The 23,428-nt window shown below is 38.7% G+C and overlaps 7 protein-coding genes across 14 annotated transcripts; 5 read left to right on the top strand and 2 right to left on the bottom strand.

Annotated features, from left to right (window-relative positions):
• Positions 1-4: 4 nt before the first annotated feature.
• On the top strand, positions 5-1,583 carry LOC108596200 (probable asparagine--tRNA ligase, mitochondrial). Its single transcript, XM_017981716.1, has 3 exons — positions 5-131; positions 186-620; positions 686-1,583. Exons 1-3 carry the CDS (start codon positions 54-56, stop codon positions 1,541-1,543), a joined length of 1,371 nt encoding a protein of 456 aa, XP_017837205.1. The 5' UTR covers positions 5-53; the 3' UTR covers positions 1,544-1,583.
• Positions 1,584-1,672: 89 nt separating this feature from the next.
• On the bottom strand, positions 1,673-3,210 carry LOC108596201 (nuclear inhibitor of protein phosphatase 1). Its single transcript, XM_017981717.2, has 4 exons — positions 2,911-3,210; positions 2,631-2,851; positions 1,959-2,562; positions 1,673-1,903 (listed from the first exon to the last, which is right to left on the bottom strand). Exons 1-4 carry the CDS (start codon positions 3,152-3,154, stop codon positions 1,782-1,784), a joined length of 1,191 nt encoding a protein of 396 aa, XP_017837206.1. The 5' UTR covers positions 3,155-3,210; the 3' UTR covers positions 1,673-1,781.
• Positions 3,211-3,367: 157 nt separating this feature from the next.
• Positions 3,368-8,300, top strand: LOC108596193. The gene is made up of 9 exons (XM_017981709.1): positions 3,368-3,844; positions 3,902-4,025; positions 4,080-4,691; positions 4,750-5,244; positions 5,314-6,237; positions 6,307-6,438; positions 6,504-6,773; positions 6,834-7,659; positions 7,731-8,300. Exons 1-9 carry the CDS (start codon positions 3,470-3,472, stop codon positions 7,831-7,833), a joined length of 3,861 nt encoding a protein of 1,286 aa, XP_017837198.1. The 5' UTR covers positions 3,368-3,469; the 3' UTR covers positions 7,834-8,300.
• A 152-nt stretch (positions 8,301-8,452) lies between these two features.
• Positions 8,453-11,223, top strand: LOC108595035 (zinc finger and BTB domain-containing protein 41). Its single transcript, XM_017980176.2, has 6 exons — positions 8,453-9,139; positions 9,195-9,497; positions 9,552-9,761; positions 9,820-9,921; positions 9,985-10,690; positions 10,747-11,223. The coding sequence occupies exons 1-6, from the start codon at positions 8,593-8,595 to the stop codon at positions 11,003-11,005; spliced, it is 2,127 nt and encodes a 708-aa protein (XP_017835665.1). The 5' UTR covers positions 8,453-8,592; the 3' UTR covers positions 11,006-11,223.
• A 103-nt stretch (positions 11,224-11,326) lies between these two features.
• LOC108595038 (NADH dehydrogenase [ubiquinone] 1 alpha subcomplex subunit 6) lies at positions 11,327-11,945 on the bottom strand. The gene is made up of 3 exons (XM_017980177.2): positions 11,732-11,945; positions 11,542-11,657; positions 11,327-11,493 (listed from the first exon to the last, which is right to left on the bottom strand). Exons 1-3 carry the CDS (start codon positions 11,859-11,861, stop codon positions 11,365-11,367), a joined length of 375 nt encoding a protein of 124 aa, XP_017835666.1. The 5' UTR covers positions 11,862-11,945; the 3' UTR covers positions 11,327-11,364.
• A 2,198-nt stretch (positions 11,946-14,143) lies between these two features.
• Positions 14,144-21,336, top strand: LOC108596829 (aldehyde dehydrogenase family 3 member B1). 8 transcript variants are annotated; one of them, XR_001915064.2, is made up of 14 exons: positions 14,148-14,217; positions 14,284-14,316; positions 15,591-15,661; positions 16,039-16,097; positions 17,962-18,142; positions 18,203-18,424; positions 18,484-18,647; positions 18,705-18,935; positions 18,992-19,189; positions 19,893-20,008; positions 20,363-20,498; positions 20,562-20,721; positions 20,896-20,980; positions 21,193-21,336. XR_001915064.2 is itself a non-coding variant. In XM_017982948.2 (13 exons), exons 1-13 carry the CDS (start codon positions 14,154-14,156, stop codon positions 20,914-20,916), a joined length of 1,656 nt encoding a protein of 551 aa, XP_017838437.1. In that variant the 5' UTR covers positions 14,144-14,153; the 3' UTR covers positions 20,917-21,096. The 8 variants fall into 8 exon arrangements, 7 of the variants coding, with proteins under 7 accessions (XP_017838437.1, XP_017838439.1, XP_017838436.1 ...); XM_017982948.2 differs by lacking the exons at positions 19,893-20,008; positions 21,193-21,336 and adding an exon at positions 19,388-19,503 and having other exon boundaries at positions 14,144-14,217; positions 20,896-21,096; XM_017982950.2 differs by lacking the exons at positions 19,893-20,008; positions 21,193-21,336 and adding an exon at positions 19,388-19,503 and having other exon boundaries at positions 14,145-14,217; positions 20,562-20,712; positions 20,896-21,095.
• A 390-nt stretch (positions 21,337-21,726) lies between these two features.
• Positions 21,727-23,410, top strand: LOC108596832 (NSFL1 cofactor p47). Its single transcript, XM_017982954.2, has 5 exons — positions 21,727-21,921; positions 21,996-22,189; positions 22,242-22,667; positions 22,729-23,094; positions 23,146-23,410. Exons 1-5 carry the CDS (start codon positions 21,820-21,822, stop codon positions 23,276-23,278), a joined length of 1,221 nt encoding a protein of 406 aa, XP_017838443.1. The 5' UTR covers positions 21,727-21,819; the 3' UTR covers positions 23,279-23,410.
• The last annotated feature ends 18 nt before the right edge of the window (positions 23,411-23,428 follow it).

Below are 23,428 nucleotides of genomic sequence, written 5' to 3'. Positions count from 1 at the left end.
ATAAAAAATTGTGGATAATATGTGCTGAAAGTAAATTTTGCTACTCCGCTGCAATGCTTTTCATTAAAAGATTTAAGAGTATCCAACGTATTGCTCACATAACAGAACCAGGAGATTCACTGCAAGTGCAGGTAAGACTCGACATGGACTTCATCCATATAGTTTCAAATACATTCAATTTACAGGGCTGGATTAAAAGCGTACGCCGGCTAAAGAACAATGTATTTTTGGACATTAATGATGGATCGACAAGTGGAAAGCTGCAGGTCGTGTTGCCGCGTAATCCGGAGACTCAGCAGCTAGGAGCAGGCAGTGTTATCAGTGCAGTTGGACGTGTACAAGTGGCGCCCAATGGTCATTACGAACTGCATGCCGATGAAGTGAAATTTTTGTCAGAGGGTCACTTGCAAGATGGTTATCCTTTTTCACCAAAGCAAAAACATGCCCCTGAATATGTTCGCGAGCACCTGCATCTTCGTTCACGGGTCGACTACATTGCTGCCCAGCTGCGAGTTAGGCACAGGGCACAAAAGATCATTCATGACTATATGGATGAGCAAGGATTCGTAAAGATTGATACCCCTATGTTAACAACAAATGACTGCGAAGGAGCTGGTGAAGTGCGTACTATAAGCGGATGTAGTTGCAATAGAACTTATGTTAATAATCCTTTGTCTATTTTTAGGTTTTTCGTGTGCAACCGGAATCGGCGCAACTGCTGAAGCAAATGGGACGTCCTAATGTACCACAAGATCAGAGCTACTTTGATCAAAAAGTATTTTTATCTGTATCTGGTCAGCTGCATTTGGAGGCCATGTCCTATGGTCTAGGAAACACATATACATTAGCGCCCGCATTCCGTGCTGAGAACTCAAAGTCTCCACTGCATTTAGCCGAGTTTTATATGTTTGAGGCAGAACTGGTGCAGCTGGAGGGATTAGATGTGCTGGCAGAATTCATCGAACGCATGCTTAAGGATGTAACAAACCGCGTGCTTGATGCCAACGCCGCTGATCTGCATTTTTGCCAACAAAGCGCCAATGCCAGTTCTGAGTTACCATGGCTGCAAGTGCCTTGGAAGATGCTTAGCTACGACGAGGCTTTGGAGCTGCTGCTGGCCAACCAGAGCAGCTTTAAAACAGCTGTCACCGCTGATGAAGGGTTTAGTAAGGAACAAGAACTGTTTCTAGTGTCACACTGCGCAGCGCCCGTCTTTGTGGTTGACTGGCCCACTCGACAGAAACCCTTTTATATGAAGAGCAGTCGCAACAATCCAGAGCGTGTGCATGCTCTGGATCTACTAATGCCAACTGTGGGAGAGCTGTGTGGAGGCAGCTTGCGTGAGAGCGATGCAGCGCGCCTCAGCAGCCATCCCGACTTACCAAAGGAATTGAACTGGTATGTGGAGTTGCGAAAGTATGGCGGCCTACAGACTGGTGGCTTTGGAATGGGATTTGAACGTTATCTGCAATTGCTGAGCGGTGTCAAGAATATACGAGATGTTATACCATTTCCTCGTTATCCGCACAGCTGTAAAATGTAATTTAACATTGTTGTCATAAATTGTTTTATTTTGTATGTTATATAGAAACGTTTCTTTACAAATTTTAAACAATGCATTTGGAGAGATTCCACATGGCAGCAATTACTGCTTTATGACCAATTTGTGCTCCCGAAGTTGGCGGTGGAATCAAATCAGCAGGTGAGCTCCAGGAAGCAACGAACTCGAATAACTCTATTAGAGTACACATATTGAATCAAGCCAGGAAGTGTTCATATTGTTATAGCTGTCCCAACATAGGCTTTCGCCCTGGCCAGGCTTCTTTGGCATACTTCTTCTTCTGTGGACATATTGAGTCCCCTTCGCCACTCGTGTCATGAACTTCCTCAACGAAGCGACGCACTGGAAATTAAAGATAATTTATTATAGGGACAGGTTAGACAAAAGTTTCACGCACCATTCGCATTGGCCATAGCCAATTTACGTGCTATAGTTGTGCTGGGTACAAGCGGTTCTTCGAAAATGGGCGTAACATCAGGTGCTGGGTTAGGCAACATCAAACCCAACTTTGAGCCGATACTTAATGGAGAAATGGGCTCAAATTCGGTTTTAAATTGTGTATCATAGGCAGCTGATGGAAGTCCTTGATACAATGAGTTGGTGGGTGAGTGGACAGAAGCCTGTGGCGATGTCGGTAAATGCTGTTGATTCTGCTGATGTTGCTTCATTTCCGCAATGCTCTGCTGGAACATTTGGTGACTGGTAGAAAGTGAGCTAACTCCTGCAGCACTGCTGCTACTACCAGTATGTAGACCCATATGATTTGGTTCATAGCGGGCACGCTTTGCTGGCACCACAGTGGTCTGTACAAGATTTCGAAAACGACCGACACTTGGATCCACATCTTCTGGGTTGATAATAATCTCTTCGTCATTGAAAGTAACATTACGCCTCTTGCGTCCTTGCTTCGAAGCGTTTTGTTTGCGCACATTGGTCTCATCGGCGGCAATGCCAAGCATAGATATGCGACGATTGTGAGCCGTATTGTACTCTGTTAAATTCTGAGATTAAAATGCATGCAAGGAGCTATTAAATATATAATTAAAATATATATATAATGATAACCTACATCCAGCTCCGTTTGGCTTTCGGGTAGCCCTAGCAGTGTGCCATCACTTGTCTCAGTTATTGGTAAATCCTCCATGATATTCTTGTGCGTACCCCCTCCTGAAGGACGCTCACGCAGTATGTAATTTCTCGTCGAGGCGCCAAAGTGAAAAGTGCTATTAATCTGCAGTTGTGTAGGCTTATGAGCCTCCAGTCTAAGCGTGCCAATGAATGTTCCATGTGCTGTAAAAAAAAAACAATCAATATATGCCGGCTGCATTGTATTTTCTGTAATCGCTTACTGGAACCGAGGTCAACCAAGTAGGTAATGTTCAGATGCTTGTGATAAACAAAAGCAGCATGCACACGGGAGCAGGAAGCGTGATCAATGCAAAAGTCATTCATTTGGTTATTGCGTCCAAACAGATAGCAACGCTTTTCATCTACCATCAGCTTTTGCACAAGCTTATCATCTTTGAGGACGTCCAAGTGTAGACCAGTTGGCGGTTTACCAGCCCAACTGGGTATATCATAGCTATTAGCCATCACTTCGGTTAACAGATCTTTAAACTCGTGCGATTTTAATATAGAACACAATCTATTTTATTTATTTACAAATAAAATTTCTTCTTATTCGATAAAATGTTTCTATTAAAAACATATCGCGGCTTGATAAAACCTATCGGAACGCAGCAATAGCAATAGCATCTTGCATCCCTGGCAATTGCTATTTTATCACTCGCTGCTAAAACAAAATAATTTGGTGTACGCGGACAATAAAAGTGCGCTTATTGTTTATTTTTTTAAAAAGGCAATTTACGTTTGATTATCTATCGCATCTTAGCCACGGTTTTAGCCAACATGGCGCGCAAAAGAGCCAAAATGGAAGACCCGGACATGGAATCAAGCATCAATTATAAATTTGCGTGTCGATGTTGTCTCAAATCTGAAGCGGAATTCTTCAAACTAGACGCACTAACTGACGTTGGAAGCAATGATGATACCACAACAAAAATACCTCTAATACGTTTGCTACTCTTCTGCATGCGCACTGAAAATCTGCCAGAACTGCCTCAATATATATGTATTGAGTGCAGCAAGAGCTTGCAAATTGCATATTATTTTATACAAAACGGACTGCGTGCACACGAAATATTGTGTAGCAAGCTGTGCCCAGCAAAATCGAAAGGCTTCGCGCGTCTCAATGGCCAGCAACAACAACACCAGTTGCTTAAGGTGTGTATTTTATATCGTCCTATGTAACTTTAGTATGAAATGTTGTTTTGTTTGTAGGAAAGCGATTTAAATGATGCGTCACTGGGCAAACAGACGCCAGAGGCACGCCATGAATGTAAAATATGCGGCGCTACTATACACAATCGTCTGGAACTCAAGCAACATATAAGAATGCATACGGGTAACTAAATGCATAAAACAATTTGAAAATGTCTAAAATATTCTTTGTTTGTAGAAAATACGGGTCACAGGTGCAAGCTTTGTAAGTTTGTGACTCTAAGGCCACGCCAATTGTCTGATCATTATCGCAAGGCGCACAATTTGACAACAGCTCAAATTGAGCATCAGCTTAAAATGCGTTCATTGCAAGCAGCGACGGCAGTGCTGAAAGATACAGCAGCCACTGCCACGCCGGCAACGGAGGATGGTCAGGTAAAAGTGTGTACATTGGAGGATATGGAAATGTTAATACCTACAGTGCTGACGCCAGAAGACTTTTCACGTCCACAGCTGGATGATGAACTTCTTCATGATATTGAGAATCAGGTTACAGCTGCAATACCTACCAGACAATCATCAAGCGCTAGCATTTCGCCAACAGATGCCAACAGTGCAAATGTTAGCATAGGCGCTGAATTTTTAGTTATGTCTGATGGTTCCCTGCAGCAAGTGAATGATGCTGGTGTTGTTTTCGAATATATTGATAACAGCAAATCTAACAGTAGCAGCAATATAAGTTTGCAAAATCTATTAAGTGATCCCAAATCCCCCAAATCAATCAACTATGTGCCCATGGACACAGGAATGAGCGATATAAATGTGGGAAAGCCGCTGCCCAAAATAACAGGTAAGATTGTTTACAAAGTATTAAATACTATGTACTTATTTTACTCATCTATATACAGTGAGGCCCAAGATAAACCCACCGCCAACAACAACTTATGCGCAGAAACACAAATGCAAATTATGCCCCAGTGTTTTTCCATCTCTAGAACGTCTGAAATCTCATCAATTATCACACAGCCGCTTGCCGAAATTTTATTGCGATCAATGTGCATATTTTTCGCTGCGTAGTCAAGATCTAATGCAACATTATAAGACGGAGCATAAACTAGAGTCAGACAATCAGCAGTTGTTGGAGCAGTGTAATACAATGGATGTTGGACGTATATTTAGCTGCGATATGTGCCTGTTTGACACGCCAAGTAGTGGTGAACTACGTCTGCATTATAGTGATAAGCACGCTATACAGCCAAACGAGGTGCAGCTTCGTCCTAGCTGGAGCATGGATGCGGAACCTAAGTATAGTAACAAAGCCAATGCAAGGAATTGCGAGAATTCGAATGGCAAGCAGCAACCACAGACACAAACTGTAGCAGACATACCCATTGGCATTAAATGTATTGTATTTTTTTGACTTTTCAGCTGTTTGAACTATTGCTTTAATATAATATGCGTCTTCATTGTAGATCCCAGCATATCAACTATAGCAACAGCAGAAGAGCGTGCAGGAGTAAATATTTTGACTGATGCCGAAAACCAGCAGCAACAAGAGTCGCTGCCGCAACCAACAACTACAGCTGTGGTAACCCCAACTGGAGACATTAATGTAATTGTGGATGCAACATCATTATTCTATGCAGTCAACCCAGACAATATGTCTGAAACAAATGCAGCAAGTTCCACTGAAGCAGAAGCACAACAATTTCAACTGTTTCCCGAGCAAGCGCTCCTAACAGCATCTACAACAACTACAAGCGAAACTGAGGAAAGTTTGACAACGTTGCCAGGTGCAGCATCTGATGTCGCTAATACTAGCATCTTTGGCGACATGCAAGAGTTTATTGATAACGCAGATGTTGCTGCCATATGCACTATACCTGCTGATGATATGCCCGTGGTAGATGGCGATGATATTGTTATTGATAATAACAACATAAGCTTGGACTTTGATACTGAAAATCTATTCGATGATTTTGAAGGGGACGAAGAGGATGTTGTTGAAGATGAGGAGGCTGAATCTGAAAACGATGATGAGAATGATAACAATCTTGTGGCTGCCGATCAAAATCTATTGCTAACCAGCGATGACGATGATCTGGATGACTTTGATGATGAGCAATCGAAAAATTTGCAAAAGCCATATTGTATATTTTGCAAAAAGAAGTTCACCAGCCAATACAAGTTTGAGAATCATATGTTTAGCCATCGGGGCTTAGCGCCATATCGTTGTGAACTTTGCACCAATCTCTATAATATGAAACGTCTATTGATACGGCACTACAAGACAGTACACAAACGCATGCCCACCCGAGACATGGTGCAGGCCAAGGGAGATAAGGTGTCTGTGGCAAGTCTTGCCATTGAGAAGCTGCACATTGATGCGAACAAACGTATGTATATTTTACTTTTATCATATATTATTGCTGTATTCATTGTTGTTTTATATCGGTTGTCTCTAGCCCCCATAGTTATGTGCGCCCAGTGTCCATTTGAATGTGAAGAAGAAGGTCAAATGCGTAAGCATTTGAATGCACATCATGGCATCAACGATGGGTCTTCTGCACATGCCAATGAAGTATTTATTATACGCAGTAAGTTTACCACAAATTTATTTACAACATAATGAAAAAAAACCTTTGGTATCACCTGCATACAGAGTTGCCTTATGAGTGTCCCCGTTGCATACGCTCGTTTGCTGCCAAACGCACGTTAACTCGGCATCTGCAGCGTAGTCATCTAGTGGACACAATAATTGAGATGCAGGCGCCTCAATTAACCGCCAACACGGATACTGGAATCATTAACAGTCCATCCGAACAGTGCGAGGATGCGCAAGTGCAAAACGCGTCTTCACTCCAAATTGTCGCTGATATTGGTACTAGTAGTGATCCTGACTCAGGCGTTGGTGATGCAGATGGCAAAAGCGGTAAGATATGTTTTAATAAAACTTAAATATGATTATAAATATAAGTTCCTGTTTACGCAGAGGAGACGTCCATAGAACCGGTTATAGCAGGAAGCGAAGTGGAAGATACGGCAACTCAATCGGCTGAACACACATTAAGCACAAGTGAATGTACCATATCAACAACCGGAATGACTTCAAGTGCAAAAACAGCCGGGTCTTCGCTTTATCCAACGCCTTTTGACTTTGAACTGGACTTCATGAGTAATGGTACGCCCAACACAAAGAATCCGACTGATAGCTTTAATGTTGTCACCAGTGGTTTGTTAAATGGCAGCGATAAATTGCTATCTGCCGCATTGGAGTTATCACCTGCAAAAAATTTGCGGTCCTCATTGCCACGGACGCCGATTTTTGTTTGTAAGCAATGTAATCAGACATTTGATGAGCTGTCCAAGCTATCGCAGCATGAAATGGATCAGCATGCCAATGATGACGTGTTGCCGCGCAGTAGCTATCAACATCAATGTAAGATTTGCAATACTACATATCGTACAGTTACTTTGCTTAATTATCACATGAAGCGGCATGCGGCACGTAGATTTGAGTGTAAACAGTGTGCGAAGACATTTGCGTTGAACGCTGACTTAGAGCAGCATATTAAAATAGATCATCGAAATGTATATCCATTGAAATGTGGTATTGGTGGATGCAAGAAGATTTTCAACTACAAGCACCACCTTAAACGTCATCAAACTGCGTCGCATAATTCGGTAAATTATATTTGTCCAGAGTGCGGCAAAGACATGATGACCAGCCTGCATTTAAGACACCATCTGACTAGTCATCGAAGCAGCCACTTGTACAAATGTCCAAAGTGCGTCCGCACCTACACAAGACGAAATCCGTAAGTGCATTTAAAGGTGAAGAAAATTTAAAATACTTTTATTTCAATTGTCATTTTGTTTGCTTTTGTAGATTTATACGGCACGCACAGCGCGAACATGATTGGGAGTTGACTGAGGATGATATAGATAAAATGTATTCCGAAAATACTGCTAAGAAAGAGCACTCTGATTAACCAATCGTCAATAGCTGAGAATTCATAGAGCAAATGTTTTGTGTTCAACCAAAACACATAGCTGTAATTTGTATAAAAGTTTTTATAACTGAAGGTCTCACTTTTCTACTTTCATTAAGTTTGTTCATTAAGTTATGCTGAAATGATCATTTTAAAAGCAAACCTACATACTGTGCTAAGAGGTTTAAATATAGTGAGGATATTTGTTACGCACCACATAAATAATTTAAGGATATTTATAAATTGATCTAAAAATGTATGTCCCAGACATAAGTGAACATGATACCACATACATATATTTGCTGTACTGCGTTTAAACTACATTAAAACATAAAAATGGTTGAAGAATATCGTTATTAAATTCACTGAAGTCATTCTAAATTTTTTTTATTGCTGAACTGTACTTGATATAAAACATTAAGCCATAAATATAAGACTTTTTTGAATGTACATATACGCCCAATATGACTCCCAAAATAACTTACCTTGTTTCTTTAATAGCTTTTGGCAATTTAATTCCAGCGCCACAGCACTTAATTTTTAGTGTTTGTAAACTTTTCAGTGCTAGTAAATCTTCTGTATATGTATATTCATAAAATGAATGCAACACACTGTCATCCATGCGGTGATTTTGCAAACGGGAAAGAAGTATTTGCGTGGAAATTTTGCGATTAGAATCAAAGTAAATAAATTAAACAAATTTAAAGGAAGAGAAAGCCAACTACAATACAACAAGATCTTGGTTAAGGTAGTGTCCATATGGCCGCCACAGCGGATGTGGCAAAGTCGAACGCTTTGTTCGCCATGAACAAAGCGAGCACCTCAAAATGCCGCGCTTGTCTTTCAGTGAGTCGTCAAACAATAAACTTGGAAGCCAAAATGCCAGGCTTGCAGAACGCACGCACTTATGGCCAAAGCTTGCGTCAGTGCACCAATCTGCCGTTAACAGCAAGATCGCCTGGAGGCTACAGGTGGCCAATGCAGATTTGCATGCGTTGTTGCCGCGCTTTAGAGGTGGCAATGCACTTTGTGGAACTGGCAGTGGAATCAAATCGAAAACTATTTGCTGAGTCTCAGAATCTTAAAACCTCAACATTACCAACAACGACGGGAGAGCTCAAACGCAAGGCCAGCAGTGAGCTGCTGCATTGGAATCAATTCAGTCAAGAGTTTGCACAATTTGTGGAAAGCTATGATGGTGTACCGGCGCCCATTGAGGAAAATGTGCTCTACATGCGTGGCGCTAAAGTGCCACGCTTAGATGCCGATATTTCGCCCAACAATAAGCCGCCCAGGGAGGATGAAGGTAAACACGGCCATAATCTAAATATTAAGCGATAGCTAAACACAATTTTCCACAGTTATTTTATTTGATGTAAAGTATGACAGCAACGATCAGGACGAAGAGGAAGAGAATGATGGATCCGATGCTAAAAACAGTGAGACTTTTTATGACAACAACAATACCGGCGACACCAAAAGTACCGAGAACAACAACAATTATAACTTTAACGATAAAAACGGTGATTTGTCTGATCTCCCCGATGTTGAATGTGATCTCATACAACGTGCACTCTTCATGACGCTCAACGAGGACGCAAACAACATTCATACTGAGAGCGAATTAAAATCTATTGAGTCCATCAAAGCTACACTCCTAAAATGTAAGTTTACAACATGAAATTGAGTTTATATTAATGCACACCATTTGTGTTTAGCTACGGAAGACTTAGTGGCCGCTAATGTAGCACCAACAGCCAACATGCCCGTCAAATCATCCCCAACTAGAGATATCCATGCCAATATACCGTTGCTTGCTTGCAACATGTGCAAATATAACTGCTCGCAGTCCAAGAAGATGCGCAGTCACTATAAAGAGGTGCACAACAGCGATGTGTCTGAAGACGATATCATTGGCCTGACCAAAAGTGAGTGACGTTGTTTTTAAAGTGTAATTAGGCTTATTTCTAATATAATTAAATTTAGATCAAAGCTTTAAATGTCGGCCTTGCAATAGCTACGAGACAAACACCCGCACAGACATGCAACGGCATCTTATACAGCATCATAAGATTGACGGTGATTTCGGTAAGCCCACTTCATTTAATTGCTGCAATTAAATAAAGCTAAAAATATAATTACAACTTGCAGAAATGTATTGTTATGTGCAACAAAATTGTCCTGCCTGTGGTCGCATCTTCAAGGATCAGCGTTCGGCGCGCACACACTACACACGTGTGCATACATTACAACAGCAGCAGCAGCAGCCGGGTGTTAGCAGTCTGGGTGCACGTGATCTTAGCGAGCAGCAGCACTCTTGCATAGCTTGCGACAAGGTATTCCATCAGAAATCGAGTCTTCAGGCGCATCAACGCTTTTGCCAGGCCAAGCCACCTGTGCACTGTAATTTCTGTGCGCAACAATTCAATAGCATGCGAAAATATGAGGTACACTTGCAACAGGAGCACGCGGTGGACACGCGCTACGAGTGCGAGATATGTCTCAAAAATTTCAAGAACAACGAATCACTTGCTGTTCATCGTAAGCGCCACTCGGAGCGGCACTTTCAATGCACAAAGTGCTCACTTAATTACATTAATGCCGCAGAGCTGAGCGTACATTACAAACGCGCTCATGAGGAAGAGGAAGTGAGTTGTCGCCATTGCGGTAGTAAGTTTCAAAACTCAGCACTGCTGCGCGAGCATATGCAGCGTAATCATCAGAAACAAGTCTGGCATTGCAGCAACTGCAGCTTTGAAACCAATTCACGTGCACGTCTGCGTCAGCATCAATATGAACATACAGATTATCCATATAAATGCCAGTACTGCCCAGAGGAATTTGCTGATCGTGGAAAGCAAGTGATATATTTAACATTTTTAATTCATTTTACTAAATTTTGTTTCACAATAGAATACGTCAACATTCCAAGAAGCTACATGGTGTAGAACTTAGCGATGATCAACTAGCAGAAATGTTTCGCGAACGCATTGGCTATACTAATCGTCATGATGCCTTTAGCAAGAGCAGCAATGCGCTGGAGATACCTGGTTTTAGCGACGACTGCTTTACGGAATTGAAAAGATTAGGCCTGGACTACGATGATATTACAAGTGATCTCTTTTCAGATTCCATTAACGAGTTGGACAGTCTTGCTGAATTGGTACCATAAACAATTGGCAATCAGAACGTTTACTCAAGCCGTTTACCTGTATAGTATTAAGTAAAGTTGTAATGATGAGTAGCTTACGAGAGCTTAAAGACTGTCCGCATTTCTCAATCCAACCATCCCGAATATTTTCCTTTTTATGCATAATTTTTAAACTGTTCCATTTCCATTTAATCAATCCATGCATATTGTAAATGTTGTATGCAGCTCAAAACAAATTTATATTTTTTGAAGTAACATAATAAAATCAATCAGGAAAACCAGCGCTTCCGAAGCGCTGCCGAAAACCGCAAATTTCGTTTTCAAGGAATTTTATATATTTAAACTATTTAAATTTGTTAAGCATTATTATTGGAGTTAATCTAATTAATGCCCTGAATGAACTTTGACAGAAAATCTGTGGGTTTTGGATCCTGCGATTCCTTCCAATAACGCATAATGTGACCCTTTTGCTTCCAGATTTCCACGGATTCCTTCAGCTCCATTTGACCCTAAAAAGCATGTTAGACGTTGTTAAACTGAAAACGCGGTGAACTTACCTTGATGACCAGCATATCAATGACACGGATATCAGTAACGTTGCGGTTCTTGGAGAATTCCTCTCGCAGCTTAGAACGGCACTGCTCCACACTCATGGGTATGTCGTAGTCCATTACTATAAATATATAAAATTGTTTATAAATTACGCTGGAACAATAGGTTTGATGACATAACAAACGGAACACTTACCGATATAGGGCATTTGACGGTACCAAGCTTTGTACAGATTCAGTGCACGCTTGCGTGCCTCTTCTCGGTCAACAGAGAGTATTGGGCGCACTTGTTGTACAGCACGTTTAACGGCTTCACGTCCAGCCATGATGTTTGCTAGTATTTACGTTTTTCGCTTTTCACCAAAATATTCGTTGCAAAATGCGACTGCTTCTTCTTATTAGATACAAGCAGCTGTTCAAAGCAGTGTTGCCATAGGCATGATTAAATACAGATGAAAAACTATCGATAGTTAGACAATTGATAATTAACGATAGTTTTTCAAAACATATAGGCTTAAAAAAGGTTTTAAGAGCGTTAAGGCTTATCAACTCATGACAGCCTAAATGATCTGAGTCGTTGTCAAAGTTGTGGCAATGAAACCAAGACTTTCTTATTGTTTAATTTAAAACTTCGAGAAGCTATATCTCTGTTAACTCCGATTTAACTGTTTTATATCATTTTGGCATTGCAAACAAAATGTTATATGGTGATGTTATAAACAAAATAATAATCGAGACAAGTTTCAGAGAAATTATGACGAACATTTTTATATTCTTGTTTATTCAAAGCTCAAGCCTTAAATTATGCCTCGAATTTAAATGAATTTAAATTAAATTTTTTATATGGTATATAATTCATTATAATGGCATTGCGTGACCCTTTTTAAGAACCAATTAACAAACATTTTTGTCTAATAGAGTAATCTGTATTTTACGCTCTGAAATCACGCTACTTAACAATTTGAAATTATACAAAGTCCAATCATAATTAAAATGGCTTGAATGCATTATAATTAGTTTACTACAGTGTTTATGAATGTTTGTTAAGAGCAACTGACATTCGCCGCTTGCTTGGCGCACTGGGTCTGTAGGTCCAGATAAGTCTTTACATCTCATGGTCAGGGTCCAATAAGACGCCCATCTAAATACGGCATCGATACGTCTAAAGTAACAAACAAAATGTTATTTAACAACCGGTTTTACGTTTGTGTTTATTGGTTTGTTGATTTAGCCTTTGTCGAACAGCTGTTGTAGAAAAGTAAACAAAACTATCTGGAGGAGATTTCAACTATAGTATTCATAGAGTCGGTGCAGTGATCATTAAGCTTGACAATAACCCCCAATGTTTACGTTGATTGACTGTTAATATACACTTGCTAAGGGTATCAATATATTCAAATTATGTTGATATTTTTGTTGAAAGTGAGAGCATTAGATTTTCGTTCTGAAAAATATAAAAACAAATTTGTCATCAATCATTTAATACTAGATGTTTTGCATAAAAGTAATTTTTGAAAATGTTATTTTTATTATTAATTTAAAGACATAAGACATTTTTGCAGTTGACGTAATCACTATGATTATACCAATTAAACAATCAAAATCAAAGCTAAACTGAAATATTTGCCGCTTGCCCAACAAACAAAAAATATGTAACTGTAACCAAACGCCTGCCCAACTTGAGTACCCCAAAGCTGCCCGTCCAGATTCGGACGCGGACTCTGACTCCGACTCGGTGCGGCGGGTGCCAGACGTGTTTCCAGCGTTGGCGCGGCAAGTGAATCTATTTCGACTTAAATATATACATAAATACAAGTAAGGCTACATCTACTACCTGTACAGGTAATAATGAATGTACACACTCACACACTATGTAATTTGTAGTGCGGTTTCAGTTGTCAGTTACTGTTTCGGTATCGACGGCGTTAGCGGTGCGTGCCTCAAAGATTTCAATATAATTTTTTTTCAGTCTTGTTTTTGTTGCTGGATTTCGTCAAAAGACTGACGGCTTGTGCATACAAATCGAGCATTGACTTGTCTTGTAATTAAAGCACACTCTCAGCCAAATTAGACACTGGCCACTGACCAAACGATCCCACTCTCCCAGTTGCATAGGAGACTAGCTCAAGCAATTCACTTTAAAACAAAATTTCAGTTGACAATTGGCCTTTGGCTTGACTGTAACATAGTTAACGCGGATTTGTTTGACTACGATTATGTGAGATTATTTACTGCACTCATAAACTTAAGTGCTTAGTGTGTGTATTAATCTAGTGATTATTTAAACGCTTATAATAGTTAACGCCTTAGTAGATGCTATTTTAAGTGAAAACTGTTATAAAACAAAAGTTATGAAACTGTTAATAAACCATAGTATAATGTGTCAACAACACAATTCGCAATGCTTATATGCAAAGTGACCTTGAAAATAACTAACCCCTCGTTAGCAAGTTTTCAAAGAGCGGTTTATATCCTTGCACTTTGCATATTTAAACAAATAGTTTTTAGCAGCTGCGGGCAATTATAAATTTTCACCGCACAAGTGCAAATACTTAATTTATAAGGCACCATATAAAATGCTATTTTCTTACTTATTTTTTTAGATCTGAAGCGGTAACATGGCGGAGAAAAACTCTCAACCAACTGTGCCAATTATAATTGTGAGTGAAAATAAGTCTCGAGGTAAATAAATTAAAATCTGTGCACAGTTCTTAACACATATCTAAACGTTAATGGGCCGTTTTACAGATGCTGAGGATCGCACAACTATTATTAACATTGGTGAGTTAATCCTAATTATTAAATAATTGTTTCGTCATGCTGGCAACTAAAAACTCCTGAATCATGGTGACAAAACTTTTGAAACACACAAATCATCGTTACGATTCAAGTTTTAAAATAGTAAACATATAATTTGTGTTTGTTCCACATGCAGTTCAAATCCGTTGCTGATAAGCGCGCTAAACTTTGAATTAATGAAATTACTCTATATATTAAATAGCCTCTCTTTATCTAATCCAGCTGTATTAATTGTCGCTGATAACAAGCACTTAATTACATATGTAGTAGAAATGCTTTTGCCTTAGCTAGAATATTATTCAGTATCGATTCGTAATTCTGCGCGTACACTTGTGCTATTATTGAGAGGTAATAATAAAAACAAAACACGTTTCTGCAGAACTAGTTAATATATACTTTACGCCTATTAATCCTTTGTGAAAAGAATTCGCGACAAATTTATTAATACTGCATTAACAAATTATGTATAATGGCGTTTACCGGTTACCAAAGAAGGCGAAAAGGGTGTTAATTGCGTTAATTAAATTATTTAAATAATAGCCTTGGCGCTGGTCTGTTGAAGCATTTAACTTAGTTTATATGTATATGACCGGCTTTAAAAAGACTTAACTTGATATAAGATTTAAATTGCGTCAACATTTTGTTGAAAATAACAGAAAGTTAACAGTGACATGCTTGGGTGTATCATCCAGTATGATCAACGCCTAACAGCGCAGCTTTATTTTAAGCTTTTGTTGTATTAAATAAACAAAAAAAACTTGTTTGGTGGCTAATAAACAATATACTAATGGACAATTAAAATATTTCAAAATGTACAGATATAAACGGCATTTAGCCGTAAACGCGCTAAACCGACAACACTGCTCACTTTAACATTTCGTTTCTGTCGGAACAGCTGAAATTTTGTGTTTAATTTTATAAGCTTTAAAACAACAATTCAACAATTTGCCGAGCTTGACTTGGCTGGTTCAGTAATTCCAATCAGAGTTGTTTTAGCCGCTTAGCAAGTTGGACGTGTAATTTTGCTGCAAAATATATTCGTCGCTTGTTTTGAGTTTGGTTCGCGTGTTTTTCTCGTTGTTGTCCCCCGCTATTGCCGGCCCGTAATCTCAAGCCTCCCCGCGGCGTTCATGTTTTCAACACAGTAAAAGTATAATAAAAGTGAATGTATAAACAAATCCGCCCCTAACGCGGCGATGAGTAAACAAATTTTAATATTCTATTTTTTGTGAATGTGTGTGTGTTTTATTCCGCAGAAGCAGTAACCGAAAGCGAAACCGTCGCACCCGCAGCACAGACTGATATAATTATGGCCAATTTCGATGATGTGAGTGTCGCCCAAACAGTTGCAACTACTGCAAATGTTTCGTAAATGACAAAGCAAAACAAGTAAAAACATAAGCATACATACATACATATACATATATATGTATGTATGTGCTGCATGCAATTTAATAAGAGCAGCAGTAATAAAGTGCACAAAGTAAACAAAGACTGATAACTATTATTAACGTACATTTGCGCACGTAACAAACATAAAGCCTTATTTTCATCTGATTTAATTCGATTTTTTGTTTGTCTTTATTTGCTTTATATTATTTTCCTATACACACAACACACATTGCGCTTGTGTGTGAATCTAATTGCGTGTATGTGTGTGTGATCATTGCGAATATGGAAAAACTACAACAACAACACGAGCAGACATTGCAGCGTGCACGCCTCGCATTCGCTAGCGGCAAGACCAGGAACGTAAGCTTTCGGTAAGTAACTGTAACTAAAGCCAAAACACCAAAACTAAGCAGTAGCAATTAAAGCTTTGTGGCTTTATAGTTAGCATGCAAACAGGTTGCATAAAAGACATCTTTGACCCCATTAGACGTACATAGGTACATGTATCTATTACTTATTAAAGCTTAGCAGCTTTAATGTAGCGTATCTTCTAGTCAGGCGAGTCTGTACAACTTTATAACGTAATGAAAATTATAAATGTTGCCGCAATGCTGCTTTTGAAAGTAACACAATTTTTTATTTTTATATAAATGTAAGTAGTAAAAACTTGACTCATATACTTGTATTTTTGTATGAGTGTGGTGTAACTCATTATGATGGAATGAATGAATAAAACAATACTCTCGTTTTTCACGCCCAGAAACAGAAAGCTTGTCAGTCACGCAACTTGAACTTTGTATCTGCCGCTTGCATACATTTTTCTTGTTTCTGTTTTTCCCGATAAGAAATGCAGATAACAAGCGACACAACAAAAAATAAAATACACAGTGAAAGACAATTTATAAACAACTACGCGACAGCAGTTGAAGTAAATCTCAAGTTTTATTTTTAGCACAATTACTCTCATAATTTGCATAGTCCAAACCATAAAACTGTTTGCTTACCTTAGAATTTATTTATTTATCTAAAATAGGCAAAGCAAATAAAAAAATTAATTTAAATTAATTTCTTGGAACTCTAGACAGTTGAATTATTTGAATATTGGCAAAACATTATTGTCGAGAGTATATTGTAAATAATTTCTCCAAGTATAGAACAGTATTATATATGCACATACAAAACCTAATGTTAATCGGGTTGGGATCTTTGATCTTTGCTTTCATCGCACTTTGTTGCCGTGCTATTGCGCTAAATATTTGAAGCGTATACGATTTTTTATAACAACAACTATATTAATAAATGTAATTTTATATAATACACGTCAGCGTTTAACTAGAATAATTACTAACTTTAATAGCGCACACTGAAACACACAAGCAATCTGTTAAATACACATGTAGAATTGATATGTTAATAAACAAAAGTCTTATATATCTTGTATCCAAAAGTATGTGTCTGTATAAGTTAAGCACAAAGTGTGAAACGGAAGTACGGACCACTCTTTGGCCCCCGCCAAGGTTGATAGACATTTGATTTCATGATCTTTTTTTTCGAGAAGAAGTCAAAGACAGATTTGTTGTCTTTTCCTGAATAGCAGCAAATTGAAATAACTATTATATATATATATGTATAGCATATAGTTAAAGAGTCTACAAATGTTTGTATATTGATAATAATCATTGCGCGCTCAATAATGATAATCAACTCATTGATATGCACAAGCGTGCACATATAATTATAATTCACAATTTATATTAACGGCCAACTGCAGCAATTTATTTATTTTTTTTTATTGCAACTGAACTTGACCATGACAGCTCTAGTCTATTGTAATTATGACTATAATTTGAACCCAAACCAGCTTAGTTTGTTGTAGATATATAGAACAAAACCCATCTGGCTTACCTTCAATTAAGTTAGGTCTAAAGAGCATTTAGTTTAGTTATCTTGTTGGAGCCGGTATTGCTGAGCGATTGTCAGACCGGTTTTAACAGTTCTAAACAGTTCAGCGATTTTATTTTTTCCCGAATCTTAGCTATATCTATTCAGCTGATGTCGCTTTTGTTACGTCAACATAGAATGACTTTTCAAGAAAGAAAAAAAAATTATAAAGCTTAACGTTGCATAATTCATTACTGAAAACGGCAAAATAACATTGACCTTGCCCATAGGCAATGCCAACAGCGTTGACTTTAACTATAACTAAACTTATTTATATTTTATAACTTTTTATAGACGCAAGCAACTGGAGAATTTGCTGCGCTGTTATGAGGAGCACGAGAATGAGATTATTAGCGCATTGGAAGCGGATTTGCGTCGTCCCAAGCAGGAGAGTTTAATAGTGGAAACGGAATTCATGAAGAATGATATTAAGCATATACTATATCATCTCGATGACTGGGTGAAGCCAGAAAAAGTAAGTTTTGTAAATATTTATAAACAATTTCCTTATTAATTTTTGTGCATTTTATGGCAGCCTTCAAAGTCCTTTGTCAACATGCTGGATGATGTGCAAATCTTCAATGATCCCTTTGGTGTTGTGCTGGTCATTGGCGCCTGGAATTATCCGCTGCAGTTGCTCTTGGTCCCTGTGGCTGCAGCCATTGCCGCTGGCAACTGTGTGGTACTCAAGCCCAGTGAGATAGCTGCTAATTGCGCCAAGTTTATAGCTGAAACTATACCCAAATATTTGGATAATGTGCGTATAGCGTCAATATACATATCGACTTTTGTACTTACGGGCTCTTATATTTAAAGGAATGCTATCCTGTCATCTGTGGTGGACCCACCGAAACAAACGAGCTGCTAAGCCAACGTTTTGACTACATCTTCTATACAGGCTCAACACGTGTCGGCAAAATTGTGCACGCTGCAGCAAACAAACATTTGACGCCTACAACGTTGGAGCTGGGCGGCAAGAGGTTGAGCTCTAGTGAAACTGTTATGTTTAACCATATTTATATATTATTTCTTTATAGTCCTTGTTATATAGACAAATCCGTGGAGCTGCGCACAGCTGTTAAACGCATTCTATGGGGAAAACTCATCAATTGTGGACAAACTTGCATTGCACCAGATTATATACTCTGCTCTAAGGAGATGCAGGATAAATTTATAGCCGAGGCAAAGGATGTGCTTAAGGAGTGGTATGGCGACAATATACAAAACAGTCCGGATCTTAGCCGTGTTATCAATCAAAACAACTTTCAGTAATATTGCATATACCAATTATAACTATTCGATGTTAAACTAATCTTAATTGTAGACGTCTACTGGGTCTGATGAAGTCCGGACGTATTGCCGTCGGTGGCAAATTTGATGCCAGCGAGCGTTTTATTGAGCCCACCATTTTAGTGGATGTCAAGCCCGATGATCCAATTATGGAGGAGGAGATTTTTGGCCCCATCTTGCCCATGTATACAGTAGAGAATGCCTATGATGCCATTAAGTTTATTAATTCCAGGTATGTTGATCTGTGCGCCAAACAGAAAACTTTTTACTTTATCATCATTTTACTACTGATTTTATTACCATTTTTACTTTGTGCATACATTCATCCGTTTTTTGTCTTCTGCATAAAATTGATTGCCCTCTTATTGTTATTCTCTTAAAACTAATGTCTGTTAAAAAAAATACTTAAATGCGCATTTGCCGCAATTAGAGAAAGTCCGCTTGTCCTATATATTTTCACATCGGAGTCTGAGGTGCTGAACCTCTTTGTAAACGGCACACAGTCGGGCGGAATGTGCGTGAATGACACAATTATGCATTATCCTGGTAAGAACTCAAGCAGCTGACAACAACATTGGCTAAAGGTTAAATTAATTGATAAATTGGATCTACTCCTGTATGCTACAAAAACCTGTAAATATCTGCTTCAAAATTTTCCAACAACGGTTGCGGTACAGCTTTTTCCCCTTACCGAACGCGCTAAGTTCCTTGTTAATGTTTAAAAAAAATTGGTGCTGGTTTATTTTTTTGTTGTGTTGCCCTAGAAGCCCCTTCTATGTAGTAGGTACCCATCCCCAAATTTGTATGTCTTATCATTTATATTCATGTGCTCAAAATTGAAGCATGTATTTAATTTCAATATTATTTTGCTAAACCCTTAGCGTGTATATAAATAACTAAATACTTCTTCCTTCCCCCTACGTAATTTAAAATAGAGAAAAGCCACTTGTATTGTACGTGTTCTCAAACTCTTCGAAGTTAGTTAAAGAGTTCAAGAATAACACCACTAGCGGCGGATTTTGCAGCAACGAGACTATTATGCATGTTGCAGGTATAAAAGAGTTATAAGAAAAACACTTAAATCCTAAGTATACCATATATAATAGTATATACATATATACTACACCAACTGTATTGTACTTTTGCACAGCAAGTAATTTTGAATATTTTAAAAACATTTTATTAGCACTGCTTCCTTAGAGAAAACATAGAACACAGTACACCAAGCTGCCACAACCAAATTTGTATACACTTTTTTAATTGCTTTAAGGTTGTGGTTTTTATTTAATAATTAACTAAATTAATGAATGGTGTTAGTGTAAAATAAATAACTAACAATAATAATAAATAAGACAATTTAATTTTTTTTAATCCTGACGAACATAATTTTTATGAATTTCTATAGTTGATGCACTGCCCTTTGGCGGCGTTGGCATGAGCGGCATGGGCTCCTATCATGGCAAATATGGCTTTGATACCTTTACACACAAAAAGTCCTGCCTGGGCAAAAATCTTGCATTGCTGGGCGAAAAGATGGCATCGTAAGCAATATTAAAATTTAAATATTATATTTTTTCATTTAATAATAAATTTGTTATTTTCAGTGCACGTTATCCGCCGTATTCAGATGCCAAGAGCTCACTGCTTTCATTCCTGTTGCGCAAGCGCCGGCCGCTGCCCAATCTGCATTTGTCGCATCTTTTAGCTATCGGCGTCGGCGTAGGGGCTACGTTGTTGATCAACTTTTATATGCAGGTAAGAAAGGTATAATTTATTGCGACTGGAAAGAAATATTTGTGATTTAATTAATGTATACGATTATTTTACATGATTTGTCATACGTACTTCACTGGGATAACCTATAAAACACTCCACCAATCCAATCATACACACACGCACACACACACTGCCTGCATATTATTGAATATCATTTCATAGGGCAAGCTGTTGTCGCGCTAGAATTTTTGGATGTACGTATCGTGAGCCAGTGGACCTCTGTTATTCTCATATGGGATCTATCAAAGTATATGCACCACATTAAGTTTAATGATGTTTATTTTTTGTATTACTTTTTGGGCATTGCTTAGTACCATTTTAATACACATAACACACACAAACTAATCCACAAACGTTAAGTTTTTATGATTTATTTTACAAAATGTATTTCTTGTGTAAATATTGAATGTAATTTTACATGTTTTTGAACTCTGTTCTTTGTTCAATTTATATTTTCAGAAAGATTCAAACTGAATAAAATCGTATGCTTTTTAAACTTAACGCAATTCGGTGTGTGATGTATACTATGGGACTATCCGCTTTATAATAGTTATTGTTATTTAGTTGATATTTAATAAAAATGTTTATCTAAAATACAGCATATTACATTGACCGTTGTTTTTATTTAAATTTACTAAGAGAGTTGCCACATCGTTACATTTTACTCAACCTGTATTATCAGTTAAAATAGAGCAGTACTTTTTTTATTACACTACTAAGCAATCTTTGCATAAATTAAATATATGTATGTACTGTCGCAAGCCGCAGCTCGAATTCCAGAAGTATCTGTTTACTAATATTTTTATTTTAAAATATCAATGTACCGCTCAACACAGATCAGCTGTGCTTTGTTTATGTTTCGTTCCTCTTACCGAAAGGTGGTGCTACTATATTGTCTAAAAAAAAGTACTTTCTTGTTTTTATATTTTTGGTCACACCATCAATGTCATCGGGAAATATCGTCCAAAAAGCACCGATGGTCAATATTTTCTGTGTTATCAACAACCCTACTGTTTACGGAAAAGTTATCTGCTGACTTTTAATTTATTTTGTTTAACTTAAATTACATATACAAAAATCATCGTAATGGCCAATAAAGGCGATCTGATTGCACAATTCATAGAAATCACAAGCACTGATGAAACTGTTGCCAAATTCTATTTGAGCAGTAGCGAATGGAATATAGAGGTAAGTGCGCTTGCAGTTACAACAAAGAAAATGCATGTTCATCTTAATGTTTAATTACTTCATAATTCAAATAGAATGCACTTGGCACTTATTGGACCACACAGGGTGATCCTACAACCGAAGCAAATGCATCAGGACAAGCGAGTCCAACAGGACAAGCGAATCCAACGGGAAAGGGAAATAATCCCACACCGGCGTCTACACCGGCAAGCACTTCAAGCGGCGCTGCCGTACAGGCCCCAGCCAAAGCTTCCACTACAAAGCCTAAGTAAGTGCAATCTATAAAGTGACCAATTTGTTGTAAAATAAATGCTACTTAGGTTTGCCACATTGAGCGATATGTCCAAGCAGTCGTCTAGCGATGATGAGCATCAGGCTTTTTATGCCGGTGGCTCTGATCGCTCTGGCCAACAAGTGCTGGGTCCGGCAAAGCGCAAAAACTTTCGGGAACAACTTACCGATATGATGCGTTCGGCGCAGGAGCAGAACATTGCCGAAGTGGGCGTGGGTCCCTCAACCAGTGGCACAGGTAATGCTGGTGGTAGTGTCTGGGGTCAAGGCATGCGACTGGGCATGACAGACAATGATCACACGGCAGTGGGCACTACTCGCGGGGCACAGCCATCTGAGAATAAGCCGGTAGTGGTACTAAAGCTATGGAGTCAGGGCTTCTCAATTGACGGCGGAGAGCTGCGCCACTATGATGATCCACAGAACAAGGAGTTTCTGGAGACAGTTATGCGCGGGTAACACAATCTTTTAATTATTTAAGAAATATTAATTGTTCAAGCTTAAAATTTGTTGTAGTGAAATACCTCAAGAACTACTGGAAATGGGTCGCATGGTGAATGTGGATGTGGAGGATCACAGACATGAGGACTTCAAGCGTCAGTCAATGCCGCAATCTTTCAAAGGCTCTGGCCAAAAACTTGGCAGCCCTGTGGGTAATATTTCCACCAATCAAGAATCAGCCCCCACTGCTGCTACCACGGTTACATCTGCTGCTGCTCCTGTTGATGTATCCAACCAAGAGGCTAGTGCGCGCGATGCGCTTAATGTAAATGCCGCCGCTCCATTGACCACATTGCAGATACGCTTGGCTGATGGCTCTCGCTTGGCGGCGCAATTCAATCTAACACACACAGTCTCAGATATACGTCGCTTTATACAAGCGTAAGTAAATTTTTATTAATAAAACCATTTAGCTCATATTTCCATTTGCAGTGCACGTCCGCAGTACTCCAACAGCAACTTTGTGTTGGTCTCATCATTCCCAACACGTGAGCTTAGCGATGACAGTTCGACCATTGAGAAGGCTGGCCTTAAGAATGCTGCGCTCATGCAGCGCCTCAAATAAATCCATAACAAATCATAACCACACCACGCGCAATATGCGTGCTTAGAGTTAGTATATCTAATTGGGCGAAGGAGAATTTATAAAGAACCCAAATTACTTTGTAATCCTAACTAATTGTCTATTAACTATATAATATATGCTGTGTATGCT

This window comes from Drosophila busckii, chromosome 2R (genome assembly GCF_011750605.1).
Source record: "Drosophila busckii strain San Diego stock center, stock number 13000-0081.31 chromosome 2R, ASM1175060v1, whole genome shotgun sequence".
In the NCBI taxonomy this organism is placed as follows: Eukaryota; Metazoa; Arthropoda; class Insecta; order Diptera; family Drosophilidae; genus Drosophila; species Drosophila busckii.
The sequence above is the reverse complement of the archived record's forward strand: the minus strand, read 5'-3'. Positions and strand labels throughout refer to the sequence as shown.

Excerpts from the sequence above, each read along its gene's own strand:
- LOC108595035 (XM_017980176.2), top strand. The coding sequence starts at position 8,593 with ATGGCCGCCACAGCGGATGTGGCAAAGTCGAACGCTTTGTTCGCCATG. Across the intron at positions 9,140-9,194 it reads GCCGCCCAGGGAGGATGAAG|TTATTTTATTTGATGTAAAG; the intron begins GTAAACACGGCC and ends AATTTTCCACAG. Across the intron at positions 9,762-9,819 it reads TATCATTGGCCTGACCAAAA|ATCAAAGCTTTAAATGTCGG; the intron begins GTGAGTGACGTT and ends AATTAAATTTAG.
- LOC108596193 (XM_017981709.1), top strand. The coding sequence starts at position 3,470 with ATGGCGCGCAAAAGAGCCAAAATGGAAGACCCGGACATGGAATCAAGC. Across the intron at positions 6,238-6,306 it reads GCACATTGATGCGAACAAAC|CCCCCATAGTTATGTGCGCC; the intron begins GTATGTATATTT and ends GGTTGTCTCTAG. Across the intron at positions 6,439-6,503 it reads TGAAGTATTTATTATACGCA|AGTTGCCTTATGAGTGTCCC; the intron begins GTAAGTTTACCA and ends ACCTGCATACAG.
- LOC108596201 (XM_017981717.2), bottom strand. The coding sequence starts at position 3,154 with ATGGCTAATAGCTATGATATACCCAGTTGGGCTGGTAAACCGCCAACT. Across the intron at positions 2,852-2,910 it reads CTTGGTTGACCTCGGTTCCA|CACATGGAACATTCATTGGC; the intron begins GTAAGCGATTAC and ends TTTTTTTTACAG. Across the intron at positions 1,904-1,958 it reads GGCTATGGCCAATGCGAATG|TGCGTCGCTTCGTTGAGGAA; the intron begins GTGCGTGAAACT and ends TTTAATTTCCAG.
- LOC108596200 (XM_017981716.1), top strand. The coding sequence starts at position 54 with ATGCTTTTCATTAAAAGATTTAAGAGTATCCAACGTATTGCTCACATA. Across the intron at positions 132-185 it reads GAGATTCACTGCAAGTGCAG|GGCTGGATTAAAAGCGTACG; the intron begins GTAAGACTCGAC and ends TTCAATTTACAG. Across the intron at positions 621-685 it reads ACTGCGAAGGAGCTGGTGAA|GTTTTTCGTGTGCAACCGGA; the intron begins GTGCGTACTATA and ends GTCTATTTTTAG.
- LOC108596829 (XM_017982948.2), top strand. The coding sequence starts at position 14,154 with ATGGCGGAGAAAAACTCTCAACCAACTGTGCCAATTATAATTGTGAGT. Across the intron at positions 16,098-17,961 it reads ACCAGGAACGTAAGCTTTCG|ACGCAAGCAACTGGAGAATT; the intron begins GTAAGTAACTGT and ends AACTTTTTATAG. Across the intron at positions 19,190-19,387 it reads ATTAAGTTTATTAATTCCAG|AGAAAGTCCGCTTGTCCTAT; the intron begins GTATGTTGATCT and ends TGCCGCAATTAG.
- LOC108595038 (XM_017980177.2), bottom strand. The coding sequence starts at position 11,861 with ATGGCTGGACGTGAAGCCGTTAAACGTGCTGTACAACAAGTGCGCCCA. Across the intron at positions 11,658-11,731 it reads CCGTCAAATGCCCTATATCG|TAATGGACTACGACATACCC; the intron begins GTAAGTGTTCCG and ends ATATATTTATAG. Across the intron at positions 11,494-11,541 it reads TTGATATGCTGGTCATCAAG|GGTCAAATGGAGCTGAAGGA; the intron begins GTAAGTTCACCG and ends CATGCTTTTTAG.
- LOC108596832 (XM_017982954.2), top strand. The coding sequence starts at position 21,820 with ATGGCCAATAAAGGCGATCTGATTGCACAATTCATAGAAATCACAAGC. Across the intron at positions 22,190-22,241 it reads GCTTCCACTACAAAGCCTAA|GTTTGCCACATTGAGCGATA; the intron begins GTAAGTGCAATC and ends AATGCTACTTAG. Across the intron at positions 23,095-23,145 it reads ATACGTCGCTTTATACAAGC|TGCACGTCCGCAGTACTCCA; the intron begins GTAAGTAAATTT and ends TTCCATTTGCAG.